Raw genomic sequence first — 24,903 nt, 5'->3', positions numbered from 1 at the left:
CCGCGCAGTGGGTGTGCAGAAGTTACCTCGGGAGAAAGTTAAATTGGAGGGATGGAAAAAAGCCTTCGGTTTCTAGTGATGAAAGGCTTCTTCATCCATAAATCCAAACTTATCAATATTGCAGATTCATTATGTTCTTATCCTGAAACCGAGGGGCCAGATCTGCTTTGAAGGTTGGAGTTTTTCAAACTTTAAAAACAGCAATACTGGGCGTGGGGCACATATTAAATAACCCCTCAAGCTGGATCTCAGGCAACACCCCGTAATGGAGCATAGTAATATTTTGCTGGCAAAACACATGAATATTCCCATGAAGTAGGATAAAGAAAGACTATAAATATCCTCGTGTCAGTTGAGGTCGATTTTGCTGCCAATTGAGTTAGTTTTCAAACTTGAGAAAATCTCTTAGTTTCCAGAGCTCTCTGGACTTTGGAATAGCACATAAGGGATTATGCACATGGACATAACCCAAATCAAAGAACCCATCCTCACTCTCCCAACCATTCCGCATACAAATCCTTGTAAAGCATATATGGGTGACTGCTTTCCTGAATATTTTGGGCAAGTTCTGTTTTGTTGTAGTTGCTCAAAATGGTGTTTAGGAAGCCAAGCAAAACCCACCAACTTAAAACATTTGTCTGTGAAGGCTTAGCTTTGGGAAGGCTAAAGTAGGGACAGCCCCCTTGTTAAGCACCATTATCTTTAACAGTTGAAGGGAATGCCCACAAACCACGAATGTACACACAAAATTTGTACCTAGTGCAAAAAACACAGGGTATGGTGCATTTTTGTCCAGCAAATACGCCTCAAAACTTTATGGCCCATAAGTAATAAGACCTGGGGATCTCTTAAAAATGCCGATTCCATCTCATTAGATCTGGGTGGGGCAGAAATTCTACATTCCAAACAAGCTCTTGACTGCTATCTGGGGACCACCCTTTGAGCAGGGAGGCTGCCGTGTGAAGTGCATGAGGTTGGAACACAGCTAGACTGGGGTCAGATCCTGACTCCACCACCTATAAGCTGAGAGACCCCAGGAAAAGTACTTAACTGCCCTGAGCCAGTTTTGACCACCAGTTCACATGGAAATAGCAATGACACCCTCCTTTCATGACTCCAATGGGTAGGTCAGCTAGCAGCACTGGTCCTGCCACATACCCTGAACTGCATCCCTTGTATGGTAGGCTGGACAGTGGCCCCCAAAGACGTCCACATCCCAATCCCCCGAACCTGTGAATGTGTTATCTTGCACGGAAAGAGGGGAATTTGCAGATGTGATAAAGTTTGAGCTTGACATCTTTATCAGATCTTGAGGTCCTGGGTTATTGGAGAAGGCCAATAACCACAAGGGTGTTTATAAGAAAGAAGCAGGAGGGTAGGTTTAAAGGAGAGAATATGACGGGCGCCTGGGTGGCTCAGAGCATCTGACTCTTGATTTCAGCTCAGGTCATGCTCAGAGGGTCATCGGATCAAGCCCCATGTCCAGCTCTGTGCTGAGCATGGAGTCTGCTTGAGATTTTCTCTCTCCCTCTCTCTCTCTCTCTGCCCTCCCTTGCTCTCTCTCTCTCTCAAATTAAAAAAAAAAAAAAAATAGAAGAGGATGAATCAAAGGTCAGAGAAGAGAGAAAACGCTATGCTGCTGGCTGTGAAGATGGAAATGGCCATGACCCAAGAAAGGTGGGCAGCCTCCAGAAGCTGAAGCCTGTCGAAGGCCACAGCGCTGCAGACCGAGGGCTTCTAGACTTCGGACCTCCAGGACTGCAGGACAATCATTGTGTGTTGTTCCAAGCCACTGAGCTTGCAGGAGTTTGTTACAGCAGCCACACAAAACTCGCACACCTCGTACTGGAATAAGGCTAGTGCGGGCTTGCCTCGCTTTACGTTTGCACGATTTCCACAGGCCGAATCATTCATGGACGTGAAATCACGTAACAGCTGCCCAAAGCAGAGGACCATACACAAAGAACCCTTCAAGGAAACTTTATATCCAGGGAAGAATTTGTTCCACACTGTTTTGTTTGGTTGTGGCAATTTTTAATCAACAGGCCACACACACATTAAAAACAAACTGTTCTACAGGCTGAAAGGACCCCCTGTACTCGAATGGCATCATCACATTCCACCTGTCGATTCCTCACATGACTGCCGAAACCGAGCAAGGTTCCCACGGACAGCATCAGTGGGTCAGAGCCTCCACATCAGGGGGACCAAACAAAGTACCCTGGGCTTCAGCGTGATGGATCGAAAATCAGTGGTCTCGAGAGCACAAATGTCCATTTGCTATTGATAATGCGTTTACCACTGAGAAGCTTCATAAAATAAGAAAATACCAAGGTAACCAAAAAGACATCTGCAGAGTGAAAACATGTCTTTCAAAACTACCTGGACTTTGTCCTGCATTTCTTAGGCCTTCCCTGCAGGCCCTGGCACCGTCCCTCCTTTTGCACTTCCTTTATCAGACTCTACGCTCCACAGAAGGGCTGCTCGCTCATCTCCAACCATTATACCCACAGCATCTGGCACTGTAACTGGCACTCAGTGTGTACACGCTGAGTATGTGTAGGTGAACAAATATTATGACGAATATTTATTTTTTTAACGTTTATTCATTTTTGAGAGACAGAGAGAGACAGAGCATGAGCGGGGGAGGGGTAGAGAGAGAGGGAGACACAGAATCCGAAACAGGCTCCAGGCTCCGAGCTATCAGCACAGAGCCCGACACGGGGTTCGAACCCATGAACTGTGAGATCATGACCTGAGCAGAAGTCTGACGCTTAACCGACTGAGCCACTCAGATGCCCCATGATGAATATTTATAATGGAAAAGTGCATTATGACTTTCATTAGAACAAACATTATTCATAAAGTTCTTTTGCTCCAGTTTGAACTTAAAACTACTTGGCCCAAGATATTATTTATGGTAGAATTAAAAGTATGCTTTCTGATTTTATTTGCCTATTAATATATGCATCTGATAATTAACAATGTGCTAAGCAGTCAAAGCAAATAATTACTTTTCTAGTGTCTGCCCCTGCATATGAGCTAAATGAGGAGGAAGCCACTAATTGCATATTAAAAAATGGTAACTAGCTTTAAAACGTTCCGCTTAATCTCAGACCGCAATATTCAAAACAGTTACAGTCCCTCCACTGGCTCAGTTACAAGCATCCAAAACAGTTCAACTCTTCAGAACAGATACAAATTCTGCTCGGGTCACACTGCATATAAAATATGTGCTCAAAAGATTGCCAGTTCACGTTTACAAGGTCTTCCGACCAACGGGAAAAGTTGAGCATAAAAACCGTCTCTTTTAATTTACTATGCTCAGTATATTTCATTGAAGCAGCAATGAGATTGCACGGAGAGCTTTTATTTTAAATCTTATTTTGAAATATGACTGAACACATTAATGTAATTCGGAACAAGTTGGTAAACATCTACGAAAACATGCTACATAATTCTAGTGAGTCCTGTAACATTTCTGTTTGCAAAGAAAAGAAATCACTGCACATAAAAACAGTAGATTTGGAATCTGACCTTCAACTGTCCAGGAAAAGCAGAACTTTGCTCACTGGATGGTCCAGAATGAGAGATCTAGCTGATGCTACAGTGCGCACGGGCCAAATGATGCCAAAGCACCCAGCTAACAGCAAATCAGACCATCGGGAAGCATCATTAATCTGGTCAACTGGCATATTACCCTGATTTTACCTTGTCAACCAAGACTCTGGGTCCTACTCTGATTTCTAACTCCTTTAGAGACTGGGGCATCCTGTGGTCACCAAGGGTGACCAAGTGTGAATGTGCTTCTGCTCCAAGCTGCTGAGATGTCCACCCCCTGCACCTGCCCCCATGTGGTGAAGCCCTACAAGGTCGAGGTTTTGAATGCTTATTGCACTGATGGGCTCAGAAACGGAGGCCCAGAGAAGGTAAGGGGACTGGTCCAAGTTTACCCAGCACATCAGTGGCAGGTGTGGAGCTGGCATCCACCCTAGTTCAGGTCTCTATCCACTGCCTTACTCTCCTTCTTTCCCACCTTGCCGCCTCTGTATAAGCCCAATAGCAGGACAGGCTGATTCTCCGGGGATGACCGCCCTTGGGTTCCATCCAATGACATGGGCATGTCCACATTCATGAGTTTGCATAAAATACGTGTAAAAAGAGAATGAGGGGAGTTCTGAGGGTTCCTCCTGCTCATTACACTCACTGGACTTGGGGAGAGTGATTCCGGGCAGCCCTTTTTCCATCCTCACATCTTTACTTTGGGATTGTTCTCGATAGGTTGGCTGCTAGACAAGGGAAGCTTGAAAAATGAATGCAACCCAGCCTATTGTAGAGTGCCTCAGCTTGTAAAGGCCCTGGAAATCACATCAGGACCCAGAGTCCTGGTTTACAAGATGGCATTAGCCAAAGCAAACGTGTGGCCACTGCAGTGTTTTCTGCAATGGTCTTCAAGCCACTGCTGCTCCAAAAGCAGAGACCGCTGTTCCACTAACAGTGGACATGGGAGTCCACGCTACCTCTCTGATGGGCAGGTGGAGGTTCCACCTGCTTGTACTTGCTCACTGGACTTTATTCTTGCCTGGGAGAGAAGGTATCAGAAGGAGAAACAAAACGCAAGAGACTTCTAGAAGGCACCTGTTGTTTCTTACATTCGATCTCACTTTTCTTGTGCGGAACCATCCTGCTCTTCAGACCACACTGCTGCAGTGGAAATGAGCCCATACCCTGGTTTCAAGGGGCCAGAAGAGCAGGATGAAGGATGAGTGCCGGTCTGGGACTTTGATTGGACCACCAAGAATGAGGCATTTTCTTTCTCTTATGGTTTCTGGTAGGAGCTCCCAGGGACCACTACCTAAAGACAGCCTGCCTAAAAATGAAACCAACCCAGAGGAAAGCAGGGCTGAGCAACAGAAACCAAGTCCTGATCACAAACTCTAAGCTTCTGGATCCAGCCATACCTGAAGCCCAGGGAGGCCCCTGGACTTCACAGTCCCATAAAGGAACACACATGTTTAAAAACATAGGGGCACTGCCGGGGTGGCTCAGTCGGTTAAGCCTCTGATTTCAGCTCAGGTCACGATCTCACAGTTTGTGGGTTCGAGTCCCATGTTGGGCTCTGTGTTGACAGCGTGGAGCCTGGAGCCTGCTTCGGATTCTGTGTCTCCCACTGTCTGTGTCCCTGTCCCACTTCTGCTTGCTCTCTCTCTCAAAAAAAAAAAATTAAAACATAAAAAAAGTTTTAATAAAAAATATAATAATAATAATAATAATAATAATAATCCAGTTTATGTTAGATTTCTGTCACTTGCAAATGAAAAAGCACTAACAAATACAGGAGAAATTAAAGTGTCAGAAGAGGAGAAACAAGAGAAAAAGGTTACATTTATGGACATGGTATCTGGAAGCAGTTCAAGTTTGTCCCCTGGAAATAAAGGTGACACATGGGAATCTGTTCCATTTTTCATAGTAAGCTCAGATCATCAGAACTGTAGCTCTGCCTAATTACGGCGATCAATCTCGCCAAATTCTAAATATAAAATGAGCGTGCATTTTCTGATGTTCAAGGAGACTCCCTCCAATAGCCATGGAGGGAAGGAGTGGGCCATTCCCGAATAAAGACGTCTCTTCAAGAGAAATCTGTTCCTCTGCCCAAATGCACTCAGGACCAGAGGAAGCAGAGGAGGCCCCAGGCCCCGTGCAAGTCTTACCTGGCATGGCGTGGATGAGGTCCCCGCAGAGAACAAAGAATCTGGGTCTGGGCTTCAACTTGTTGACGGCCTGAACAGCTTGCTCAGTTAGACGGATCTCCTGCCCCCACTCATCACCGCCGCTGTCACAGTTCCCGGTGGACCAGGCCTTCATGAGCCCGAACTGTGGGTCTGCGCCTTGGATGAAGTAGAATGGGCCTTTCCATTCCCTTTCCTTTTCTTGTAAAAACGAAGGGGGCGGGGGAGGGAGAGGGAAGAAATATTATAAAATCTGTCAGGGAAAGCATCCAGGTTATCGTGCAAGTGGATACAATATTTTTCTTAAATTAAGTAGGTCATTTTAATAAGCTGCTGTTCAAACATACCATTTTCCTGTCATAGTCTAGAGGATTTTGATTTATACTAATTATGCCTGAGACCTGGTGATTCCCAAAGGCCAGGAAAAACCACGTGGGCAGCAACAGCCACCCAGCCAAGCTGTTTGTTTAAAACCAGCCGGCCAAGATGGAGCACAGAGGCACAACAGCATGCCGTATAGAGGATATTAACGTTCAATAATAGTTTTTTAATTAGAATTAAAAACACCAGAAATTGAAAGCTGCCAGAAGTATTATATTTAAATTACTAGGTGAAGTGCTTGCAAATCTTTTATGCCAGGCTTAATGGCACAATTTGCACTGTTTCGGGGGATGTGACAGAATTTTAATTATAAAACTTGGAGCTTGGAAGCTCTGGCGATCTGGCAGGAGATGCAGTGCCAGAAATGAAATCTCGAAATGAGTTAGTCAACGAGAAAAAAAGAAAAAAAAAATCGATGCTAACATTTCAAAGGCAGCACGATGCGGGCTTAAACGAGGTGTGAGGCTGGGGGGTGGGGGGGGAAGCAGGGAGAAAGGAAGGAAGAGGGGATTCTTCATGTTCTTGGAAAGGGTGCTACGTCACCTGCACCAAAAGGATTAGGCTTGCCCTTCCTGCTGGTCCTGCTGATCCCAAGCTTCGTGGGCCACAGGTGCCCACCCTTATCAGACCAAAGAACTGCACTGGGCACCTGGTTTTGCGGAGCAGGAAGGGCCATTAGTGGGCATGGAATCCCTGTGGGTGTCCAGCTTTTCTTTTTCCTGGTGACAGCACCCTTTCCGCCCTTTCTTCGAACCAAACCTTACACGGTAGACCAGTGTTGAAAACCAGAGCTCCTGAGCCTGAGCTGGGTCCGAGCGCAGAGCAGCATGAAGAGCCCCAATCTGCAGCCCCTGTTTTTATCCTCTGAGGAGGCTGCGGCCCAGAGACGTGCCACAGCTTGCCTAACGGCCACTAGCGATCCGTGGCAGGGACAAAACGACCCCACCACCTTCAGACTGTTTTCTTCTTTTTAACAAATTAGTGTATCTTGCATGTGAACTGAGTAAGTGGCATTTCCTGTGGAAGTCATGAAGATATTACAACTTCCAAAAAATTCCTTAGAGCCAGTTCACATCTGTGGGTTCGGCACATTCATTTATTCGGTAAGTGTTCACCGAGAGTCAACTGTTCGCCAGGCCCCACACGCGGTGGCGACAATACACGTCTGGACCCAGACAGCCGAGCCCCCTGCTCTCCCGGGGCTCAGTCCGCACAAAGACGACGGACAAAGAAATGAGCAGGGAAGGGAGCCAGAATGCCAGGACTAGGAAGGTGGCGTGACAAGCAATGGCTAATTCCAACTGGGCACACAGGGAAGGCCTCTCTCTAACGTGCCACACCCGGGCTGAGATCTCAGTGGCAAAGCGCCAGTCCAACCTTTCCGAATTCCGCAGCCACCCTCCAGCCCACCTCACTGGCCTGCTGTCATCGTAGAGTAGACCTCTGGCGTTAGGCCACCCTTCCTCCTCAATTTCTTTACCAGAACTTAAAGACGCAAGCGTGCGAACTGCCCGCACTTACTTATAGAACAAACTGTGTGTGCAAAGTCACCCCACGAGTTCCGGACCGAGAGCTCGGGTGGTTAACTGCTCGAGCAAGTCACAACCAACTTGAACTCCATCTGAACAAGGGCTGCATGAAGCCCTGGGGCATGCATCTCATTGCTAAGGATGGCTATCTGGCACTACAGCTGATGTGAACTTGTATTTATTGAGCCCTTACTACGTGCGGGAGAAAGACTCCAAGAAGGTCCCAAAGATCCCTGCGTTGTGACAGTCACGTCCCTGTGCAATCCCCTCGACTGTGACTTTGTTCTAATAAGCAGAACACAGCGATGGGATGTCCCTTCAGGGATTAGGTGATACCAAGATAGGGAAACAATCTAAATGTACCTCAATGGACGGACGGATAAATAAAATGTGGTATATATGTACGATGTGCTATTGTTCAGTCTTAAAAAAGAAGGAAATCCTGCCACTTGAAATAATATGGATGGACCTAGAGGGCATTATGCTAGCTGATATAAGTCAGCCAAAGAAAGACAAATACGGTCTGATCTCACTCATATGTGGCTTCTAATACAAACTCATAGAAGCAGAGAGTAGAATGGTGGACGCCAGGGGCTGAGGGTTAGGGGAAATGGGGGAGGTGATGGCCAAAGGGTACAAAGTTCTAGTTCGACAAGATAAAGAAGTTTTGTAGACATACTGCACAGCATCATGCCCTCAGCTAATAATACTGTACTATATACTTAAAATTTCCTACAAAGGTAGAATCTATGTGAAGTACTCTTAGCATACACACAAGTAATTAATAATAATAATAATAATAATAATAATAATAAAGGTAATAAAGCGGTTAAAGGTAATAAAAGGTAATAAAGGTAATAATAATAAAGGTAATAATAATAATAATAATAATAAAGATTATACAGGTTTTGGGAGGAGATGAGTATGTTTATGACCTTGATAGTAGTGATGGTTCCACAGATGTGTACTTATCCCCAAACTCTTGGGGACTGTTGTACACATTAAACATATACAGCTTTTTACAGGTCAACCATGCCTCAACAAAAATGGCTAAAAAGAGAGAGAGAGAGGGAGAGAGTGAGGGAGGGAGGGACAGAGAGAGGGAGGGAGAGACAGAGGGAGGGAGGCAGACAGAGAAGGGGAGACAGAGGGAGGGAGAGAGAGGGAGGGAGGCAGAGAGAGAAGAGGAGAGAGAGGGAGGGAGAGAGAGGGAGGGAGGGAGGGAGGGAGAGAGGGAGGGAGGGAGGGAGTAGGCTAGAAAAAGACCATGACTTCCATCTTGCTCATTCTCTCTCGCTCTCTCTCAGAGCCCTCGCCCTGCATGAAAAAGGCGGTCACACAGTGACTCGCCCTATGGAGAAGCCAACATAGTAAGGAACTGAGGCAACAGCCCATGGAGAACAGAGGCCCCCCATGCAACAACCCAAAGGAGTGGAATCCTGCGAATAAGCAAGTGAGTGAACTGGGAAAAAGGGATTCTCCCTTAGTCGGGCCGTCAGATGAGACCACAGCCCCAGCTGACACCATGCGTGAACGCTGGGGGAGACCCTGCTGCAGATGGATCCATTCGGCCGGGCAGTGCTCCGATTCCACATGGAAACTGTGAGAGGACAATGAAAATTTGTGGTTTCAAGCTGCCAAGTTTCAGGGACATCTGCTACAAAGTAGTAATAGATCCTGAGGGATCAGGCATTAAAGACACAGAGTCAGCAAGACTTGTCTTCAAGAGGTGAAGGCTGGGGTCATGAAAAAAAATGAGATTCCCATTTGTGTTTTAAAGTTAATTATTAGCATCAATCATTTATTTTCCTTGAAGAATAACCTTTTCACACCGAATGCTTTTAGCTACATTCCTGTTTCTGAGGCAGACTGCAGAGTTGTTTAAACTGGACAGATGAATCAGAACCAGATCAGGGAGGGGATCGTCACCCCAAGGCTGGTGCATAAACCAATATTCTGTAACCAACAGAATTTATAAACAGTTTTCTACAGCAAACGTCTTAACAAATATAGTTTCCTACAACAAAACAGTCATCATCTCAAAGGTCCTTGGAGATATTAGAACAAATCTTCCATTATTATTTGTTTACTTAGCAAAATCTTAGACTCTCAACTTTATGATGACAAGGTACAAAATAAATAGATCTGACCTGAAATGATGACAGCTCACTACGTAACAAGGTATAAATTTATAGCTCCCCCATCCCTCACCAGGGACAGGTTTTTATTACGAATCTGAATGCTTAACAACACTTGTCTTAAATGATGTGGCCGAAGTCTACAGTCACACCCAGGGGCGGGCACAGGTATCAGGTGACATCTACAAGAGCCAGAGAGAGCTTGCCACACCATCCCCTGCGGGGCAGAGGTCTGGCCCTGGCACAGTCCAGCTTCTCTCTTTAGACTCCCCGAAAACACTGTTCTGGCAGTTCGAGCCACAGAAGGTCAGATGTACTGAAATGCCTGATAGCCCCCCATGCCCCGAGAGGAGCACAAGTGCCAGAAGTGGAGGCTGAGGGAGAGAGAGAAGGTGCATATGACAGGAGAGCTCCATGAAGCATGCCACACTGGGCGTGAAAGGCAGGGCTGGGCCTACACCTCAGCATCAGCACCTGTGAACCTGCTGGAAAGACAGCCTCTCAAGCCCATCCCAGGCCTACTGCCTACTGAGGCAGAGTGCATTTTAACAACTCTTCACGTGATCTGTATACAAATCCAACTTTGAGAAGCACTGACCTGTAACTAATAGGTTGAACTGCCTAAATGTGTTTGATCAGAAACAGGTGCAAAGTGATTTTTGTTTCCCTCTACTGAAATAACGGCTTGGGGGAATTATTATTGTTTTTGCATATTTTGCAATTCATTTTTAGGTCCCTGTCTGTGTCCAGCTCAGGTAATTTCCAAAATCGATAAAAGAATGCAGTCAGGGACCCTAATTGGGGAGTATGATAAGGCCAAGGTCAAATTTTGAGTATTTGTAGAATGAATGCATTAAAGAATAAAGCGACTTGATTAAACTAAGACCTCATACTTGACCTAGGTGGTACCAAACAAGACTATAATCTTCAGAAACATCTGACACAACCTTCTAGTAATGTCTATAGGGTACTTACTGTTAATACATCATAAAACATGTATGTATTTAACTAAAACACCTGAATATAAATAAGAATGTCCACGGGGAACTGAATTTTTTCAATGTTAATTTGTGTAACAAATTCGAAAAGCTGGTGTAGAAGCTGATGCTATTGTAACAAATGAGCACAGATGTAGTAGTCTGAAACCACACATTCATTATCTCAGTTTCTGTGGGTTGGGGTTCTAAGGCGGGGCTTAGCTGGGTCCTCTGCTCAGGGTCTCTCACAAGCTGCAATTATAGTGTCAGCCAGCAGGGAGGTCTCATGGGGAGACTCACACGGGGCAGGATCTGCTTCCAAGTGCACTTATGGGGCTGTCGACTAGATTCCTTGCTGGCTGTGGACCAGAAGCTACCCTCGGTTCCCTGCCAGGTGGGCCTCTCCAAGCTGGCAGCTGGTAACATGGAAACTTGTTTCACAAAGCCAGCAAGGGAGAGGGTCTGCCAGCAAAGGAAGTTATGTAACCTGGTGATGGAAGCGATATTCCATCACTCTGCTGTGTTCTATTCATTATGATCAAGTTGCTAGGCCAGCCCACACTCAAGGACAGGGGATCACAGAGGCCACGAATACTAGCAGGTGGGGATCATTGGGACCATCTGAGAGTCTGTCTGCCACGGAGGGTGATACTGTACAGGGCCTAGCCTCCCATGACCACACGTTTACATCTGACCCTCCTGCACTGAGCTGTGTGAGCCCATTTACTGGAGTCCATCCCCGGGAGGCTGAAGGCTTACCTTATAGAAGCCATCCTTTGCCCACTAAAGTACTGGGAATTTTCAGTGTGGGAAGGACTTGCAGAATTACCAACCCCCTCATTTAACCAACAGGGGATACTGAGGCCTGGCTAGGAGTCTCAGTCATGGTTCAAGTTCAAGACCACACGCTTAATCAGCAGCAGCTTCTATTATCCAGGATCTCAGTGCTGTGGGGCTGGCTTGGAGAGGACAGAGCCAAAAAGGAGATGGAATGTGTCCTGGGCTGCTGCAAGCTGTCCACCTCCATAAAGACATTTTTATCTCCAAAAAGTTTCCTTTGAATGGAACATCTTGGTAAATAAGAAAACTGTACACAGAGATGATGCTGGCAGGCTTTTCCCCAGTAGGCCGTGGTGCTCACAGTTCCTGCCAGCAGCAGAGGGCTGATTCAGGGTACAGGCTAGAGCCCGGAACATCCATCTTCTATGGGATGCTAATTGGTGATTTTCTCCAGAGATGACAAACCCCGGGTCTCTGGATGCGGTCTGGCTAGCACGTGTGTTTTGTTTGGCCCACGTAGCAGTTATAAAATTCTGAATGTGTCGCCAACATTTTAAATTCACGAGTTTCCTATAGATACCTGTTTTGCTGGATTCTCTTGGGAAATGTGGCCAAAGCAGGCCCAAGTGGCGTATGCTGACTGGCTGGGTGGAGCAGCAGTTGCCCATCAAAGGGGGTGTGGGCTCTGGAATTCACCATGGGCCACACTCAGTCCACACTTGGCCTGTATCTAGGGTAACTCTTCCATTTCTCAGCAAGGTCAAGGTTAGGTAACTTAATCAAGCTCTAAGGAGGGCTGAGAGGCAGAACCGGGCCTATAGGGCCACAGAACCCTGACCTCGGGGCAGGTGGTCACACAGGTGAGATTATAGAGAAGACCTATGTAGCCAGAAGTGCCAAGGTCTGTCCAAACGATACGCCAGAAAAAAACAAGCTCTGAGTTACCATAATAAATAGGACCAGAGCCTAAACCAAATTAATTTTAAAATTTAGTTTTTAAAAATCTAAATTAATTTTTATTTTATATATACATATATTTTTAATGTTTACTTATTTTTGAGAGACAGAGAGAGAGCGCACAAGCAGGGAGGGGCAGAGAGAGAGGGAGAGAGAGAATCTGAAGCAGGCTCCAGGCTCTGAGCTGTCAGCACAGAGCTCAACGTGGGATTTGAATGCACAAACTGTGAGATCATGACCTGAGCTGAAGTCGGACACTTAACCGACTAAGCCGCCCAGGTGCCCCAAAAACATAAACTAATTTAAAAACACCTTCGTAAAGGAAAAATTGGCCTTAGGGAGTAATGTGCTTCAGCCGTTGTATACAAAGTATCAAGATTTGACCACTTCCATGGGGGTGCCTGAGTGGCTCAGTGGGTTAAGCGTCTGACTTCAGCTCAGTTCATGATCTCACAGTCTGTGAGTTTGAGCCCCACATCAGTCTCTGTGCTGACAGCTCAGACCCTGGAGCCTGCCTCAGATTCTGTGTCTCCCTCTCTCTCTGCCCCTCCCCTGCTCACGCTCTGTCTCTCTCTCTGTCTCAAAAATAAATAAAAACATTAAAAAAAAAAAAAAGATTTGACCACTTCCTGATTTCTGCTAATTGATAGAGACTGTCACAGAAAACCGCCTTTCAACACTGAGGAATAAAAAGACAGTGGATTTGGGTGGTATTAAACTATAGACAGTAGAAGCCAGGGACTCTTCTCGAAGCATTACTGGGTGCAAAGTAACTGGACACATCGTAGAATCTTAAAGACCTTTAAAAACCCACACAATGCCTTACCCCTAATCCTTCCTCTGAGACTGTTTACACGCCAGTATCCCACCAGAAAGGTACTCAGTCTGCAAATGCTCTTTGCAGTTGGCACTTTTAACACCGGGAACTAAATGTCGTCTTGGGTTTGTCTCTGCCAATACGTTTCCGTTTCCCTGTCCCTCATTTTTACTATACCTTTCAGGCATATTTGTCAGCTGTTAATGAAAGCTGACTTTTTAACATACACCAAGAATTAGAAACTGCATTGATCCGTTCACCATTACCGGTTAATCAATGACTAACTGTAATAAATGCATCCCAAAAGCAAATGAATCACTATTTTCATCACCCTACCAGGAAAAGGCCTACACGAGGTGGTCATGCCGTTAATTAATAACCCAACACTGTAACAATCTGTGCTCTCCTGAGGTGCTACACCTGTTACTTCACAGGCAACTTAATTTTCATCAAGTGAAGTCTCATTTTCTAAATCTCGTTTGCTTTTTGGGAGATCCTGGTTAAGAAGTCTGATGATTATGACACCACATCGCTACACTCTAAGACTATTTAAAAGTCTGATGTCTGGGCTCCTGTTAACTTCTCGGACTCAGTATCATACACGAACTGGGCCCAGAGGGGCCACATTTCTCCATTTGACGAGAAAGCCATAGAACTCGCCAAAAGAGTGAGTAGAAAGTAGTATGTCTGCTTTCCTGGATACGTCCAAGCTTCCGGCTCGTGCCATCAGCACCTTACAGCACTCCCACAAGCAAATTCATCACCTTCCCTTCAAGACTGGCCTCTTACCCTGATGGCCCCGAGTTTGCCACCGTGGTCCCCAGTCCACCTATCTAAAGATGAGACGGTCGGGTGTTACTGGGCCCTTGCAGCTGCCGGGTGGATGCACCCACATCTGCAGCACTCCGCAGCGCGTCCTTGACCTCCGCAGCCCTAGCACCTTGGGTCAGGGTCCACCACTCCCCCGGGGCCGCCAGGACAGCTCTACGCAGTGCTTCCCGCGCTGACTGCCACTGCGACTCTTCCTAAAACACTAACACTGATCACCAAGCTCCCTTGCTGAAGGGTCACTATGCTCCAACCCCCACGAGAAAAGGCCCACATTCGTGTTCCCTTCCCAGCATACTGTCAGCATGTATCACTGGGTCGCTGGCATGTGAGGGGCACTCAGTAAACAAACATTCGGTGAGGGGATAAATGAAGAGGTCGATGGATCCTCGTGCATTCTGGCTCAGACACTTAGGCTCAGACACTTTGGGTCACAGTGTGAGAGTCTCCCAGCCAAACTGCCCACTGCTCCCACTACCCGGGTGGCTCTCACCCAGGGATGATTTTGATCCCCTGGGGGCATCTGGCATTCGGTGGAGGGAGGCCAGGGACACTGCTTGACATCCCACATTACATCGGTAGTCCGGCCTTAAGGCCAACACGCGGACATCCAGAAACCCGACACCAAACATGCCACAGGGTCTCTCTCCCCCCACCCCTGCCCCCGACAGACCCTCATCTGCTCCTCAAACACACGCCACACTGTCCCACTCCCTCCTGGGGCGATGCTCCCCTTCTACTAACCTTTCCGGCTAAGACTCCACCTCCCCTCCTGGCCCAGACCAAAGCCTACCTCCCTCCGCTGCAAAAGCAGGCACAGCTCTTCCGTCCCCCCGCCTTCAGCAGGTTGTCCTAGCGCCTGCTACGTGACAGGGGCCACACGGGTCGCTGGACACTCAGCTGTGAGCAAAGCCGCAGGTCCCATTCCTTAAGACTAACTTACACAGTAGCGGGGAGGTGCGCGGTCACGGAGAAGAGTGACTGCTAGGTGGGAGGGCTGTGGCTGGATGAAGCAGTGAGGCCACATGACAGCTGAGGTGTGAATGACGACCAGAGCCAGACGCAGGGTAGCTCTAGGCACACACCCCAGGCAAGGACAGGCCCTGACACCGGGGGCAGATGTGAACGGAGGGCAGAGGACCGATCACACCAAGACATGTGGGCATGGGCAAGGGCGTAAAGCCTAGGTGCCACTCGGGCCTCCACCTCCCAAAGCCCTCACCTGGTGCCAGCATAGCCTAGACTCGGAGGCCTGTGTGCCAGGCTCAAACTATTTTTCCACCCTCTACCACCCATGTCGCACGATGCAAGTTCTTAACCTCTCGGGGCCTTGGTTTCCTCACCCGTAAAGTAAGAATACCACTCTTACCTCAAAAGGGCTGTTATGAAGAATCAGGGAGTTAATACATGTAAAGCATTTGCGCTAGGCACACAGTAAGCAGTCAGCGGTGAGCTTGTGTTATCACGACTGTTATTCTTGGTAACTCCTACCCTTGTCTTAGTGGAGACAAAACCAACAAAATCCTACCCATCCCTTTACCCCCCACAGCACAAAGTGGGGCACAGAAAATATCTGATGATACAGATACACACACACACACACACACACACACACACACACACACACACAATTACATGCTTTGGTCTTAACATCCTGTCCTCCACATACTGGAGATACTGCTTTGGTTATAAAACAGCAAAGATGGGCAGCTTTACAGCTGTCTGGAGGCTTTCTGGCTAAAGAGCAAATGCCAACGAAATGCAATTTTTACAGTTTCTCATGGTAGCCATCTGCACAGTGAATCACAACCTAAATGTCTTCAGCAACACCCCTCATCTTCTCTGAGGATTAATCTTATTTCAGCGGTTACAAACAACAACAACAACAACAACAACAAAATAGGAGAAAAGCAATCTTTACCACCTCGGGACTCTTTCTGGCTTAGCAACCCAAATGTCCCAACTGGAAGCCTGCCAGGACTTACACCCCATTTAATAGCGTCATCCCTCAGTGGTTGTCCAGGGCTGGAGTGGGGGGTTAGGGTGAGAGCTAAGGGGTGTGGGGTTTCTTTCTGGGGTGATAAAAATGTTCCAAAATCGACTGTGGCGATGGTTACACAACTCTTTTGAACAGACTAAGAGCCACTGGATTGTACACTGTAGAAGGGTGAACCGTATGGTATGCGAAGCTATTAAAAATAATGGTGCCCTTCGGGGCTCCCTCTTCCCCCAAATAATTAACTGTGACAGCCACATCCTCAGAGTCTCCATATGACTTTTCCTAAGCAGCAAGGTGAATTTATCCAACCTCTCTTTGCTTTGCCTAAATGCATTCAAAGGTACTTTGTGAGACACACAAAAGCTTCTGAGTCATAGCTTGGCTGCCACATTTGCCATTTGGGGATAAAGGACCTGGCAAAATCTTTATCTGCAACCCTTCAGAGAAGTAAAAAGGCAGACAGGCCAGGACTCCTTGGCCAGGTGGCTTTCGGCATCACTGGCTTTGGCCGATGCTGTTCCAGCCAACGGCTAAAGGGGGGAAAGGCATTTCCCGAACCTCCCCCCTTTTCCAAAGCAGAACCCCATTTGGAGTTTGCCTTTTGGGGGTGGGTGTTTGCTAGGACTTGCTTCCTACCATCACCCATGTTCCCCTGCCAAGCGGGCAGGCGGCCGCTGGCCTGGGTGGTGCTTCGGGGAGAAGGGGCAGAAGGCGCTGTCTCTGGGCCGAAGTGCCCTGCGGGCACAAGGCTGGGCAAACAGAGGCTCTGGATGCAGAAGGCAAGCCTTCCTCAGGGCAGACGCAGCCCCGAGAGGGCGTCCACCGGTAACGAGAACCTCCTTTAACAGACACTTTTGAGCAGCACACAAACCTCAGGGCCACGTAGGGTGGTTTGCAAGGGATCCTCTTGATTTGGTTCTTTGGTTTCTACTTTGTCCAGAGGATACATGCTGGAAGCAATGGGTTAGGCAGACACAGGAATGTGATCAAAGGGATAGTGTATTCATTCATATTTACTCATTTATTTATATAACAAACGGCCAGTAAGTGGCCACCACTCCTAACACTATCCTAGGTCTGGGCCTCCTGCCCTCCGGGAATTATCATCTAGAGGCATGAAAAGACATGAAAGTCACAGGAATAAATACACAACTATTAAGTTGTAATAAGTGTGGTAAAGGAAAAGAATGAGGGAAGGGGAGTAACAGGGCCCTAACTGAAAATGGTAGGATCAGCACGGGTTTCTTTTAAAATGGTACATGAAGAGGGGCACCTGGGTGGCTCAGTCAGTTGAGTGTCCGACTTTGGCTCAGGTCATGGTCTCACAGTTCATGAGTTCGAGCCCCACGGTGGGTCCTGGGCTGGCAACTCGGAGCCTGGAGCCTGCTTCCAATTCTGTGTCTCCCTCTCTCCCTGCCCCTCACCGACTCATGCTCTGTCTCTCTTTCTCTCTCTCAAAAATAAACATTAAAAAAACAAAAAATGGTACATGACGAACAAGAGGCCGGAGAGAGAGGAAGAGAGGGACAGGGAACAGTCATGTCAAGGGATGATGGGCCCAATTTTTGTTTCAAAGAGATGGCTCCGAATGCTGTACAGGGAATGGACTATTGGGGCACGAGGGGAGGCAGAAGGCTGCTGGAGGCGTCCGGGGAGAGATGTGGGTGGCTGGGGGTCACAGTGCTGGGAGCTGGGAAGGGAACGGATGAACAAAACCAAGGTGAGCTCTGCAGGTTGCAGGGGCAGGGCTTTGAAGAGAAGGGGAGAAGGAGAGGTCAGCAATGACGCCTAGGCTTCTGACTGCAGGGGACTTGGGGGAAGACTGCAGAAGGAGCAGACTGGGCAGGAGACGGAGAGTTGTGGCCTATTCTAGTATGTTCTGGGGGCAAGGCCAAAGGGCCAAAAGCCAGAAGAGCTGTGTTCCCTTCTCGGACCTCCCAACTCCTAGTTTAGGACCTGAAATCACCAAAGCGTCTCAGCGCCCGCCCTCATGCAAACGAAGCCAATGCACATATCATCACAGCTGCATCTTAGACAGTTCTGGCCAACACTCTGCCTTCGTTTTACAAACGAGAACCTACAACATTAGTGTGACTAGGTTTTTGTTGTTGTTGTTCTTGTTCTTTTAAACAAGAGTACTCAGAGGCTTTGGGCATTCTTTCACTCAACTGGTATTTCCTGATTGGCTGGCTGCATATCCGACCGGGTTCTAAGAGCAGCTAATAGCAGTTCTCGGGCTCCTGGAGCCTCCGGATGCCAGGACCCCATGCTATTGCCTGTAACTAATTGCAGGGCTTGGCAAAGTTAAAAATCATATGCTTCACAAATATAAAAAGCTGCCAGTTAGTCCTCTCTGGGAAACAGACGCTCTCTTAACAAACCTCCAGATTTACCAACACTCTGCATGCCCTCTGCAAAGGCGTGGACTGTCAACCAATGTCCCTGAAGAAGCTGGCTCCATGTGTCCATCAGGCGCTTGTCCCCAAACCCGTTCATGCTAATGCTTATTTTTAAGTCACTCAACTAAACATGTAAACCAGAGAAGTATGAATCGTAAAAAGGGTTGTTTCTAATAAAGCTAGGACAGATGCTTTGGGAAGACCCCAGTAAAAGGCAAGCTGGTGAAAATAAAGCACTATTCAATTAGGTGTTGTGCAGAGAAGTCTAAAAGATTAGAGGGAAAAGAAAGTATAAACCTAGAAGAATTCTTCACTCAGAGTGCTTTCTTTCCAAGTGATTTTTAACTGACTACTCCACTGGAAAAAACCCAAACTGGAAAAGATTCATTATGGGTGTTGTTTATGCAAGAAAGGCTCCATGGCAGGCCCATCTGTAAACCCATACTCCAAGACAAGTCCTTGGCCCGACCTCAAAAGAATGGTAAATGGATGTACATTTATAGTTTACATTAAAAGGAAACGTTAAAAGAATGTATAATTTTTTTAATTCCCCTGTTTAGCTATTTTTTTCTATTCATTGACCAATTATGAGGTTTCTACTGTAGTAAAAAAAAAATAAAAGGAAATTTTCTAATAATTAGACACTTCCCCACACCATACATAAAAATTAATTCAGTATGAACCCAGACATCATTGTACAAGCTTTAACTAGAATACTCTTAGAGAAAACACAGAAGTAAATCTTCATGATTTGGGCTTAGGCAAAGGTTTCTTAGGACATCAAAAACACAAGTGATAACAAAAGAGTTGATAATTTGGACTTCATCAAAATTAAAAATTCTGGTGCTGCACAGGATATCATAAAGCAAGTGAAAGGAGGATCCACAGAATGGGAGAAAATATTTGCAAATCATGGACTGGGTAAGGGGTCTGTATTCAGTATATATAAAGAATGCTTACAACTCAATAAAAACACAACCCAATTAAAACTGGGCCAAAGGGCGGGATGGGGGGCGTGGGAAATAGGGCAAAGGATCTGAAAAGATATTTCTTCAAAGAAAGACTGTGGCCAGTCAGCATGTGAAATGTTCAACATCATTAGCCATTAGGAAAATGCAAACCAACATCACAATGAAATACCAATTCATACCCACATGGTTGGTGACAATCAAAAACACAGATGATGACAAGTGTTGGCAAGGATATGGAGAATATGAACCCATATACCTTAGCAGTGGCAATGCAAAATGGTGCAGGTGCTTTGTAAAACAGTTTGGAAGTTCCTCAAAATGTCAAACGTAGTTACTTATATGACCCAGCAATTCCAATCTTCAGTATCTACCCAAGAGAAATGAAATCTATGTCCATACAAAGATTTGTATGTGGATGTTCATATCAGCTGTATTGATAACAGCCAGCGGCCAAACTGGGGAATGTCAGTCAGTGTCCAAATGCTCATCAGTGGGTGAATGGATAAACATGATGTGGTTTCTCCATACAACGGAATACCATTCAGTAAAAAGGAACAAAGTACTGATACGCTTGAAAAAATTATGCTAAGGGAAAGAAGCCAGTCACAAAAGACCACAGATTTTATGATGCCATTTATATGAAATGTCCAGAAAAGGCAAAGCGATGGAGGTAAATTAGTAGTTTCCGGTGCACCAAGTGGAAATAGGAAAAGACTGCAAACGGCCAAAAAGTTTTTTGGGGGTAGATACTAAACTCCTGACACCATACCACTCTACAGATTTATTAAAAACCGCTGAACTGTGAACTTAAAATGAGTGAATGTTATGGTACCTCAATAAAGTTATTACAAAAAATAGGAAGGCACTCAAAAATAAAAGTTCATTTATCTCTTGGAAGTGTTATGGTGTGAACATTTTATAAACTAATTTTGACTGATGATAATATCGAGGAGGGGATAATCAAAATTCTTCTTTTAGTCACAGGAGTCCTTCTCAAATAAGAGATAACTGGTTTGGCCTAACTGTATGACATCGTTAAAAGCATTTATTTCAGGTTCTTCATTGATGTTAGAATTTTTCAAACCACAATATTTTCAGCCCCATTGAGACCTAGATAAACATGTTGTCCAGAGAGGAGTTCTTAGGTGAGATCTGCAAGGCATGGGGTACGTTATTTTTTGGGAGATTCCATTTATTTTCTGCCCCGTGAGAAAGGGACCGAGAAATATTCAGGATTAGTGAATACGGTCGGCTCCTCTGAAACAGCTACAAGTGTAAAATATGTAGGGACATGATCTTTCTAAGAAAACCACCAAACAGCCCTATTCTCTAAGAGGGAACATATTGTGGTGGTAAAATGAACTGGGGAAAAAAAAGAAAAAACACTATAGGACCCTGAAAACAAATAGATATAGGTAATTTGTAAACCCATTTTATCTTGACAGTTCTCACTTTTAGAATTTTTTTCAACACAGATGTCGTAAATTTCTCAGAAAAACAATTATTTGCTAGGAGATAGTAGTCTTAATTAGGATGTGTCAAGGAAATATAATTATCAATTTGCCTAATCAAGATGAATACGTGAACGTGCCTGAGGAATGGGAACCTTCTGCAACGAGACATGTACAATTTACTTTTTACGAACATCTGTCGACCGAGCCTAGCAGATCACGAATGCCGCCACTCACAGAAACCACCAGGGAGGAAATGGTCTTAAGGTGCTTACCACAGACGTCATGTTCGTCTGTGGTTCCCCCTGATTCTTATCTTGAATCCTAAACCCCAATGGGACAATACGCGGAGGTGGGGAGCCACAGGTGGTCACCTTAGGGAGCCAGGAGGTCACCGCGATGAGATGAATGCCTTCTGAAAGAGACCCCAGAGTGCTCCTTCCCCACTTCCACCATGTGAGGGCACAAGAAGACGGCCTAGGAACCGGGTGGTTGGCCCCCACACTCGGATTCTGATCTCTGGACTTCCAGCCTCCAGAACCGTGGGGAGTAAGTGCCTGTTGTTGACCAGCCGCCTAGTCTACGGGCTTTGTTATGACAGCCTGAATGGACTCAGCCGGCACCCTTCCACTTACCTGCCAGGTTCCACTAGAGAAATAAACTGTTTAGCTAATGCTGGAGGGGACTTCGAGGAGCGAGTATGAGGGTGATCGGGGCTGCGATTTCAGGCAGCGTGGCTCGAGTTAACCAAACTTCTTTCACAGGGACGGTATATTTTGGCAAGAGACCGGGAAAAGCCAGTTCCTTCCCTTTCTCTTCCCGGCCTGCCTCTGGAGCAACCCTACCAGCTTGAGGCTCTGTATTCCCACAGAGTCTGGAACGGCACGGGACCCACGAAAAGCATCTCTCGAAGTTGCTAGCAAGGCTAGCAGGAAATGAGGACTCGAGGAAAACTCAGTAAAAGCAATGGAGGCACCTTGGGGGTGGACTAGGGGTCCAGCACCCAGTGAAGTGAACCCACAAGACTGGGAGTTCCAAGCCCAACCCTCTAAGGCCAGGCCTCTGAAAGCCCTGCGCTAAATGGCCCACACTGAGCATGCCCACTGGTGCTAAGGGAAGCCCAGGGTCATTCTCCTTCTTCCTACCTCAGCAAGGTAAGTATCCTGTCATTTTCTCTTCTAAGGCTTTCTCTCCTCACCTCCCCATTCTTGTCCAGGTCAACGACTCTCTTGTTCTCCGTACCCACTATGGCAGCACCGGTGGGTCAGTCAGCTTTGACATGAGTATCCCCACAATCTCCGTCAGAAATCCACCCCCATCACATGCACCTCCAGCTACCACAATAAATCCAAAGTGAACAACGTGCTGCTATGGAAATGCTGCTGCGAGACGAGTTCTTGGGCTCCAGCTTGCAATCAGATTGCGCCCCAAGTTCCTCACAAACACAAATTCTTTTCAGACCCTTCTTTCCAAAATGGAAATCTGATCACGTGTGCTTGTTTCTGAAACACATGCAGATGAAACCTCGTTGATGCGTTGTTAGGTAAAGACAAAACTCCTCAATTACTCACCACCCATCCTCCAGCCTCACGGACCACCGCATCCCCACCCCCACCCTTCCCTTTCCCCACCGGGCCAAGCCACAAACTTTCACACTTGTTCTACCCGTGATACACAGCGGTCTTTTCCTCCCTTTGTGGCCCTGCCGTCCCATACTCATCCTTCTGCAGAGAACACACCCCTGCCTCAGGGAAGACACTCCACAATATGCCCAGCAGCAGAATGGATAAAATAGGCAATATATCCATTGGAATACTGCCCAGGAAGAAAACGAGTGAACTGGAGCTACTTCTATCAAAACAGATAAATCTCAAAACCCTCAAGCTGGGCGAAAAAAGGTATATTAAAATATTTAGAGAATGGGCACTATAGCAGATTGTATTTTCCCCAAATCCACCAAACTTCTATCTCTGGCCCCACACACCCTTCCAGAACCTTGCCACTCCCCACCAAGAGCTGCAAAGAAAGAAAAGAACAAGGTCTTAGGACAGAGAACTTCAGCAGGAACCTACTTTACGTAGGGTGGCCAGGGGAAAAAATCTGACTAGAGGAAGTGACTGAATTTTAAAACAGGGGCTGAAGGCTGAGAACAGACCAGGCCCAGCGGCCTGGCTATTCATCAGCTATGGGAGCGGAGGACAGAAAGGCCTTCAAGAAAACGAGTGAGGCAGGAGAAGCGGGCAAAAGGCCACACGACAAGCACGAATCAAGGAAGGGGAGCACAGGCTAAATCATGCAGGGCATCTGGGGTGACGTCCCCGGGGTTACAAAACTGGTGAGTGCCGTGGGAGGGATTCTTGACTGCGGGGCCGCAAAAAGCCAGAGAGGACCAAGACACCAGGAACAAACCTCCCTCTCGCCTTATGCCTCCAGGGCTCACATTCACTTAGCACCTAGGCTGTGTCGGGCACTGAGTTATAAAAATACTTTCAACTTATTAGCGCTTCCCCAAAAAAGTTTGTTTTTCGTAATCCATTTTTACAGCGAGGCTGAATCTCTAAATCCAAACTCCAAGCACTTAATTTGACACGTCGCCGGGCTGCACTCCCGCTTTGCAATGGGCGGGCGCAATACACAATCTGGTGGATGACCCCTATTGCAGGAAGAAACCGGGATTGTGGAGTATAAAATGCACCGTGGCGAACCACCACAATGAAAATAACCGCATCTGACACGCACCGGGCGCCTATAAGCGCCACACGTAAGATCACGGTTACGATTCCCGGCTTGCAGGTGGGGAAACTGAGGCCAAGGCTTGCGGAGTAACGTGGGCGAGGCAGGACTGAAACCCCCCCACTCCTGTGAAGCACGCTTTGCCGCTTTACTCCATCTCCTCCTCTCTCAGGGAAGTCAGGTCAAGGCCAGCGGAGGCCCCAGCGCCCGGACACCCCGTCTCTCAACAGCGCCCCTCGAAGCCCGAGGGCGGGCGGTGAGGCCGCTACTGCGGTCCCCAGCCTCCGGGTGCAGCCCCCGAAGCGGTCCGGCTGGAGGCGCGCGCGCCCAAACCGACGGTTCCCCCGACGCAAGGTTCCGCAGCCTTGAAGTCATCCCCTCCCCGGGCGAAAGGCCGGCAGTACCTGAGGGAAACGCGTCCAGGGTCCTGCCCCGGGCTCTGCGGAAAACACCCCCCGCCTCCGCAGCCGACATGGCGAGCGAGTTTCCGGCTTCCCCTGAGTACCCAGGGTGGGAGGCAGCGGCACCGCGCGGCACAGCCCAACCACCGGGCCCGTGGTGCCCCGCTGGGGGCGGCGCCCTTTGCTCAGTGCGGGGCGGGAGGGCGGTTGCGCTGGGCTCCGCCGCTCGGGGCGCCGCTAGTGCTGCCTGAGCGGGGCGGAAGCGTGAGCGGCCCCTCTGGGATCGACTGGGGCGCCTGGCGAGTGGGGGCGCCTAGACTGAGGCCTGCGTGCATGCGCAGAGGGGGTGCTCCTGGGCTCTGGCAGGAGGCAGTGGGGCGGGGAGTGGGAGAGGGGAAGGGGGTCCTTCCTTTCTGTAAACATTGCTCGGTTTCTCAAATAAAAGTACAGGGCGTCCAGTTAGTTGGGATTTCGGGCAAACAACGAATGATTGTTCAGTATAAGTATATCCCATGCAATATTTGGGAGATACTTACACTCACATTTTTTCGTAGTTTATCTGAAATTCCAGTTATCTGTGCTCCTGTATTTTATCCCGCAACTCTAGCTTGAGGCCGGAGGAGGTGGGCCCCGTCTCAGGACAGTCCTTCAAGCCACCAACTGTGATCTAGGACACCTGATCATGAGACATTCCAGGTTCCATGTCGTCTTCACTATCCCCCTGTGAATGTCATCATCGCTCGTTTAATCTGAGCACCAGCGCCAGGAGATGGTGCTGCCTTTAGCTGCGTTTGTTGGAAGAGGAAACTGATG

At 47.5% G+C, this 24,903-nt stretch overlaps 1 protein-coding gene across 10 annotated transcripts in view; it reads right to left on the bottom strand.

The window, feature by feature from the left end:
• The window catches only part of CPPED1 (calcineurin like phosphoesterase domain containing 1), a 100,763-nt gene extending 76,500 nt beyond the window's left edge, over window positions 1–24,263 (bottom strand). For 3 of the 10 annotated variants that reach the window (XR_006212361.1, XR_006212362.1, XR_006212363.1), the window contains exons 1-2: window positions 11,055–11,224; window positions 5,712–5,925 (exon numbers count right to left, since the gene is read on the bottom strand). Coding sequence is in view for 7 of the 10 variants with exons in the window: in XM_042971379.1 (XP_042827313.1) it covers window positions 5,712–5,925; window positions 11,055–11,180 (340 nt within the window). In the remaining 3 variants the exon portion in view is untranslated. Of the gene's footprint in view, window positions 1–5,711; window positions 5,931–11,054; window positions 11,227–24,093 lie in introns of those variants that run through there. The other 7 variants (XM_042971382.1, XM_042971383.1, XM_042971380.1 and 4 more) reach the window with 3 other exon arrangements.
• Between the last annotated feature and the right edge of the window lie 640 nt (window positions 24,264–24,903).

The sequence above is a fragment of the Panthera tigris genome, chromosome E3 (assembly GCF_018350195.1).
Source record: "Panthera tigris isolate Pti1 chromosome E3, P.tigris_Pti1_mat1.1, whole genome shotgun sequence".
NCBI classification, from domain to species: Eukaryota; Metazoa; Chordata; class Mammalia; order Carnivora; family Felidae; genus Panthera; species Panthera tigris.
Note: the sequence above shows the minus strand (reverse complement) of the source record. Positions and strands in the feature narration are given on the sequence as shown.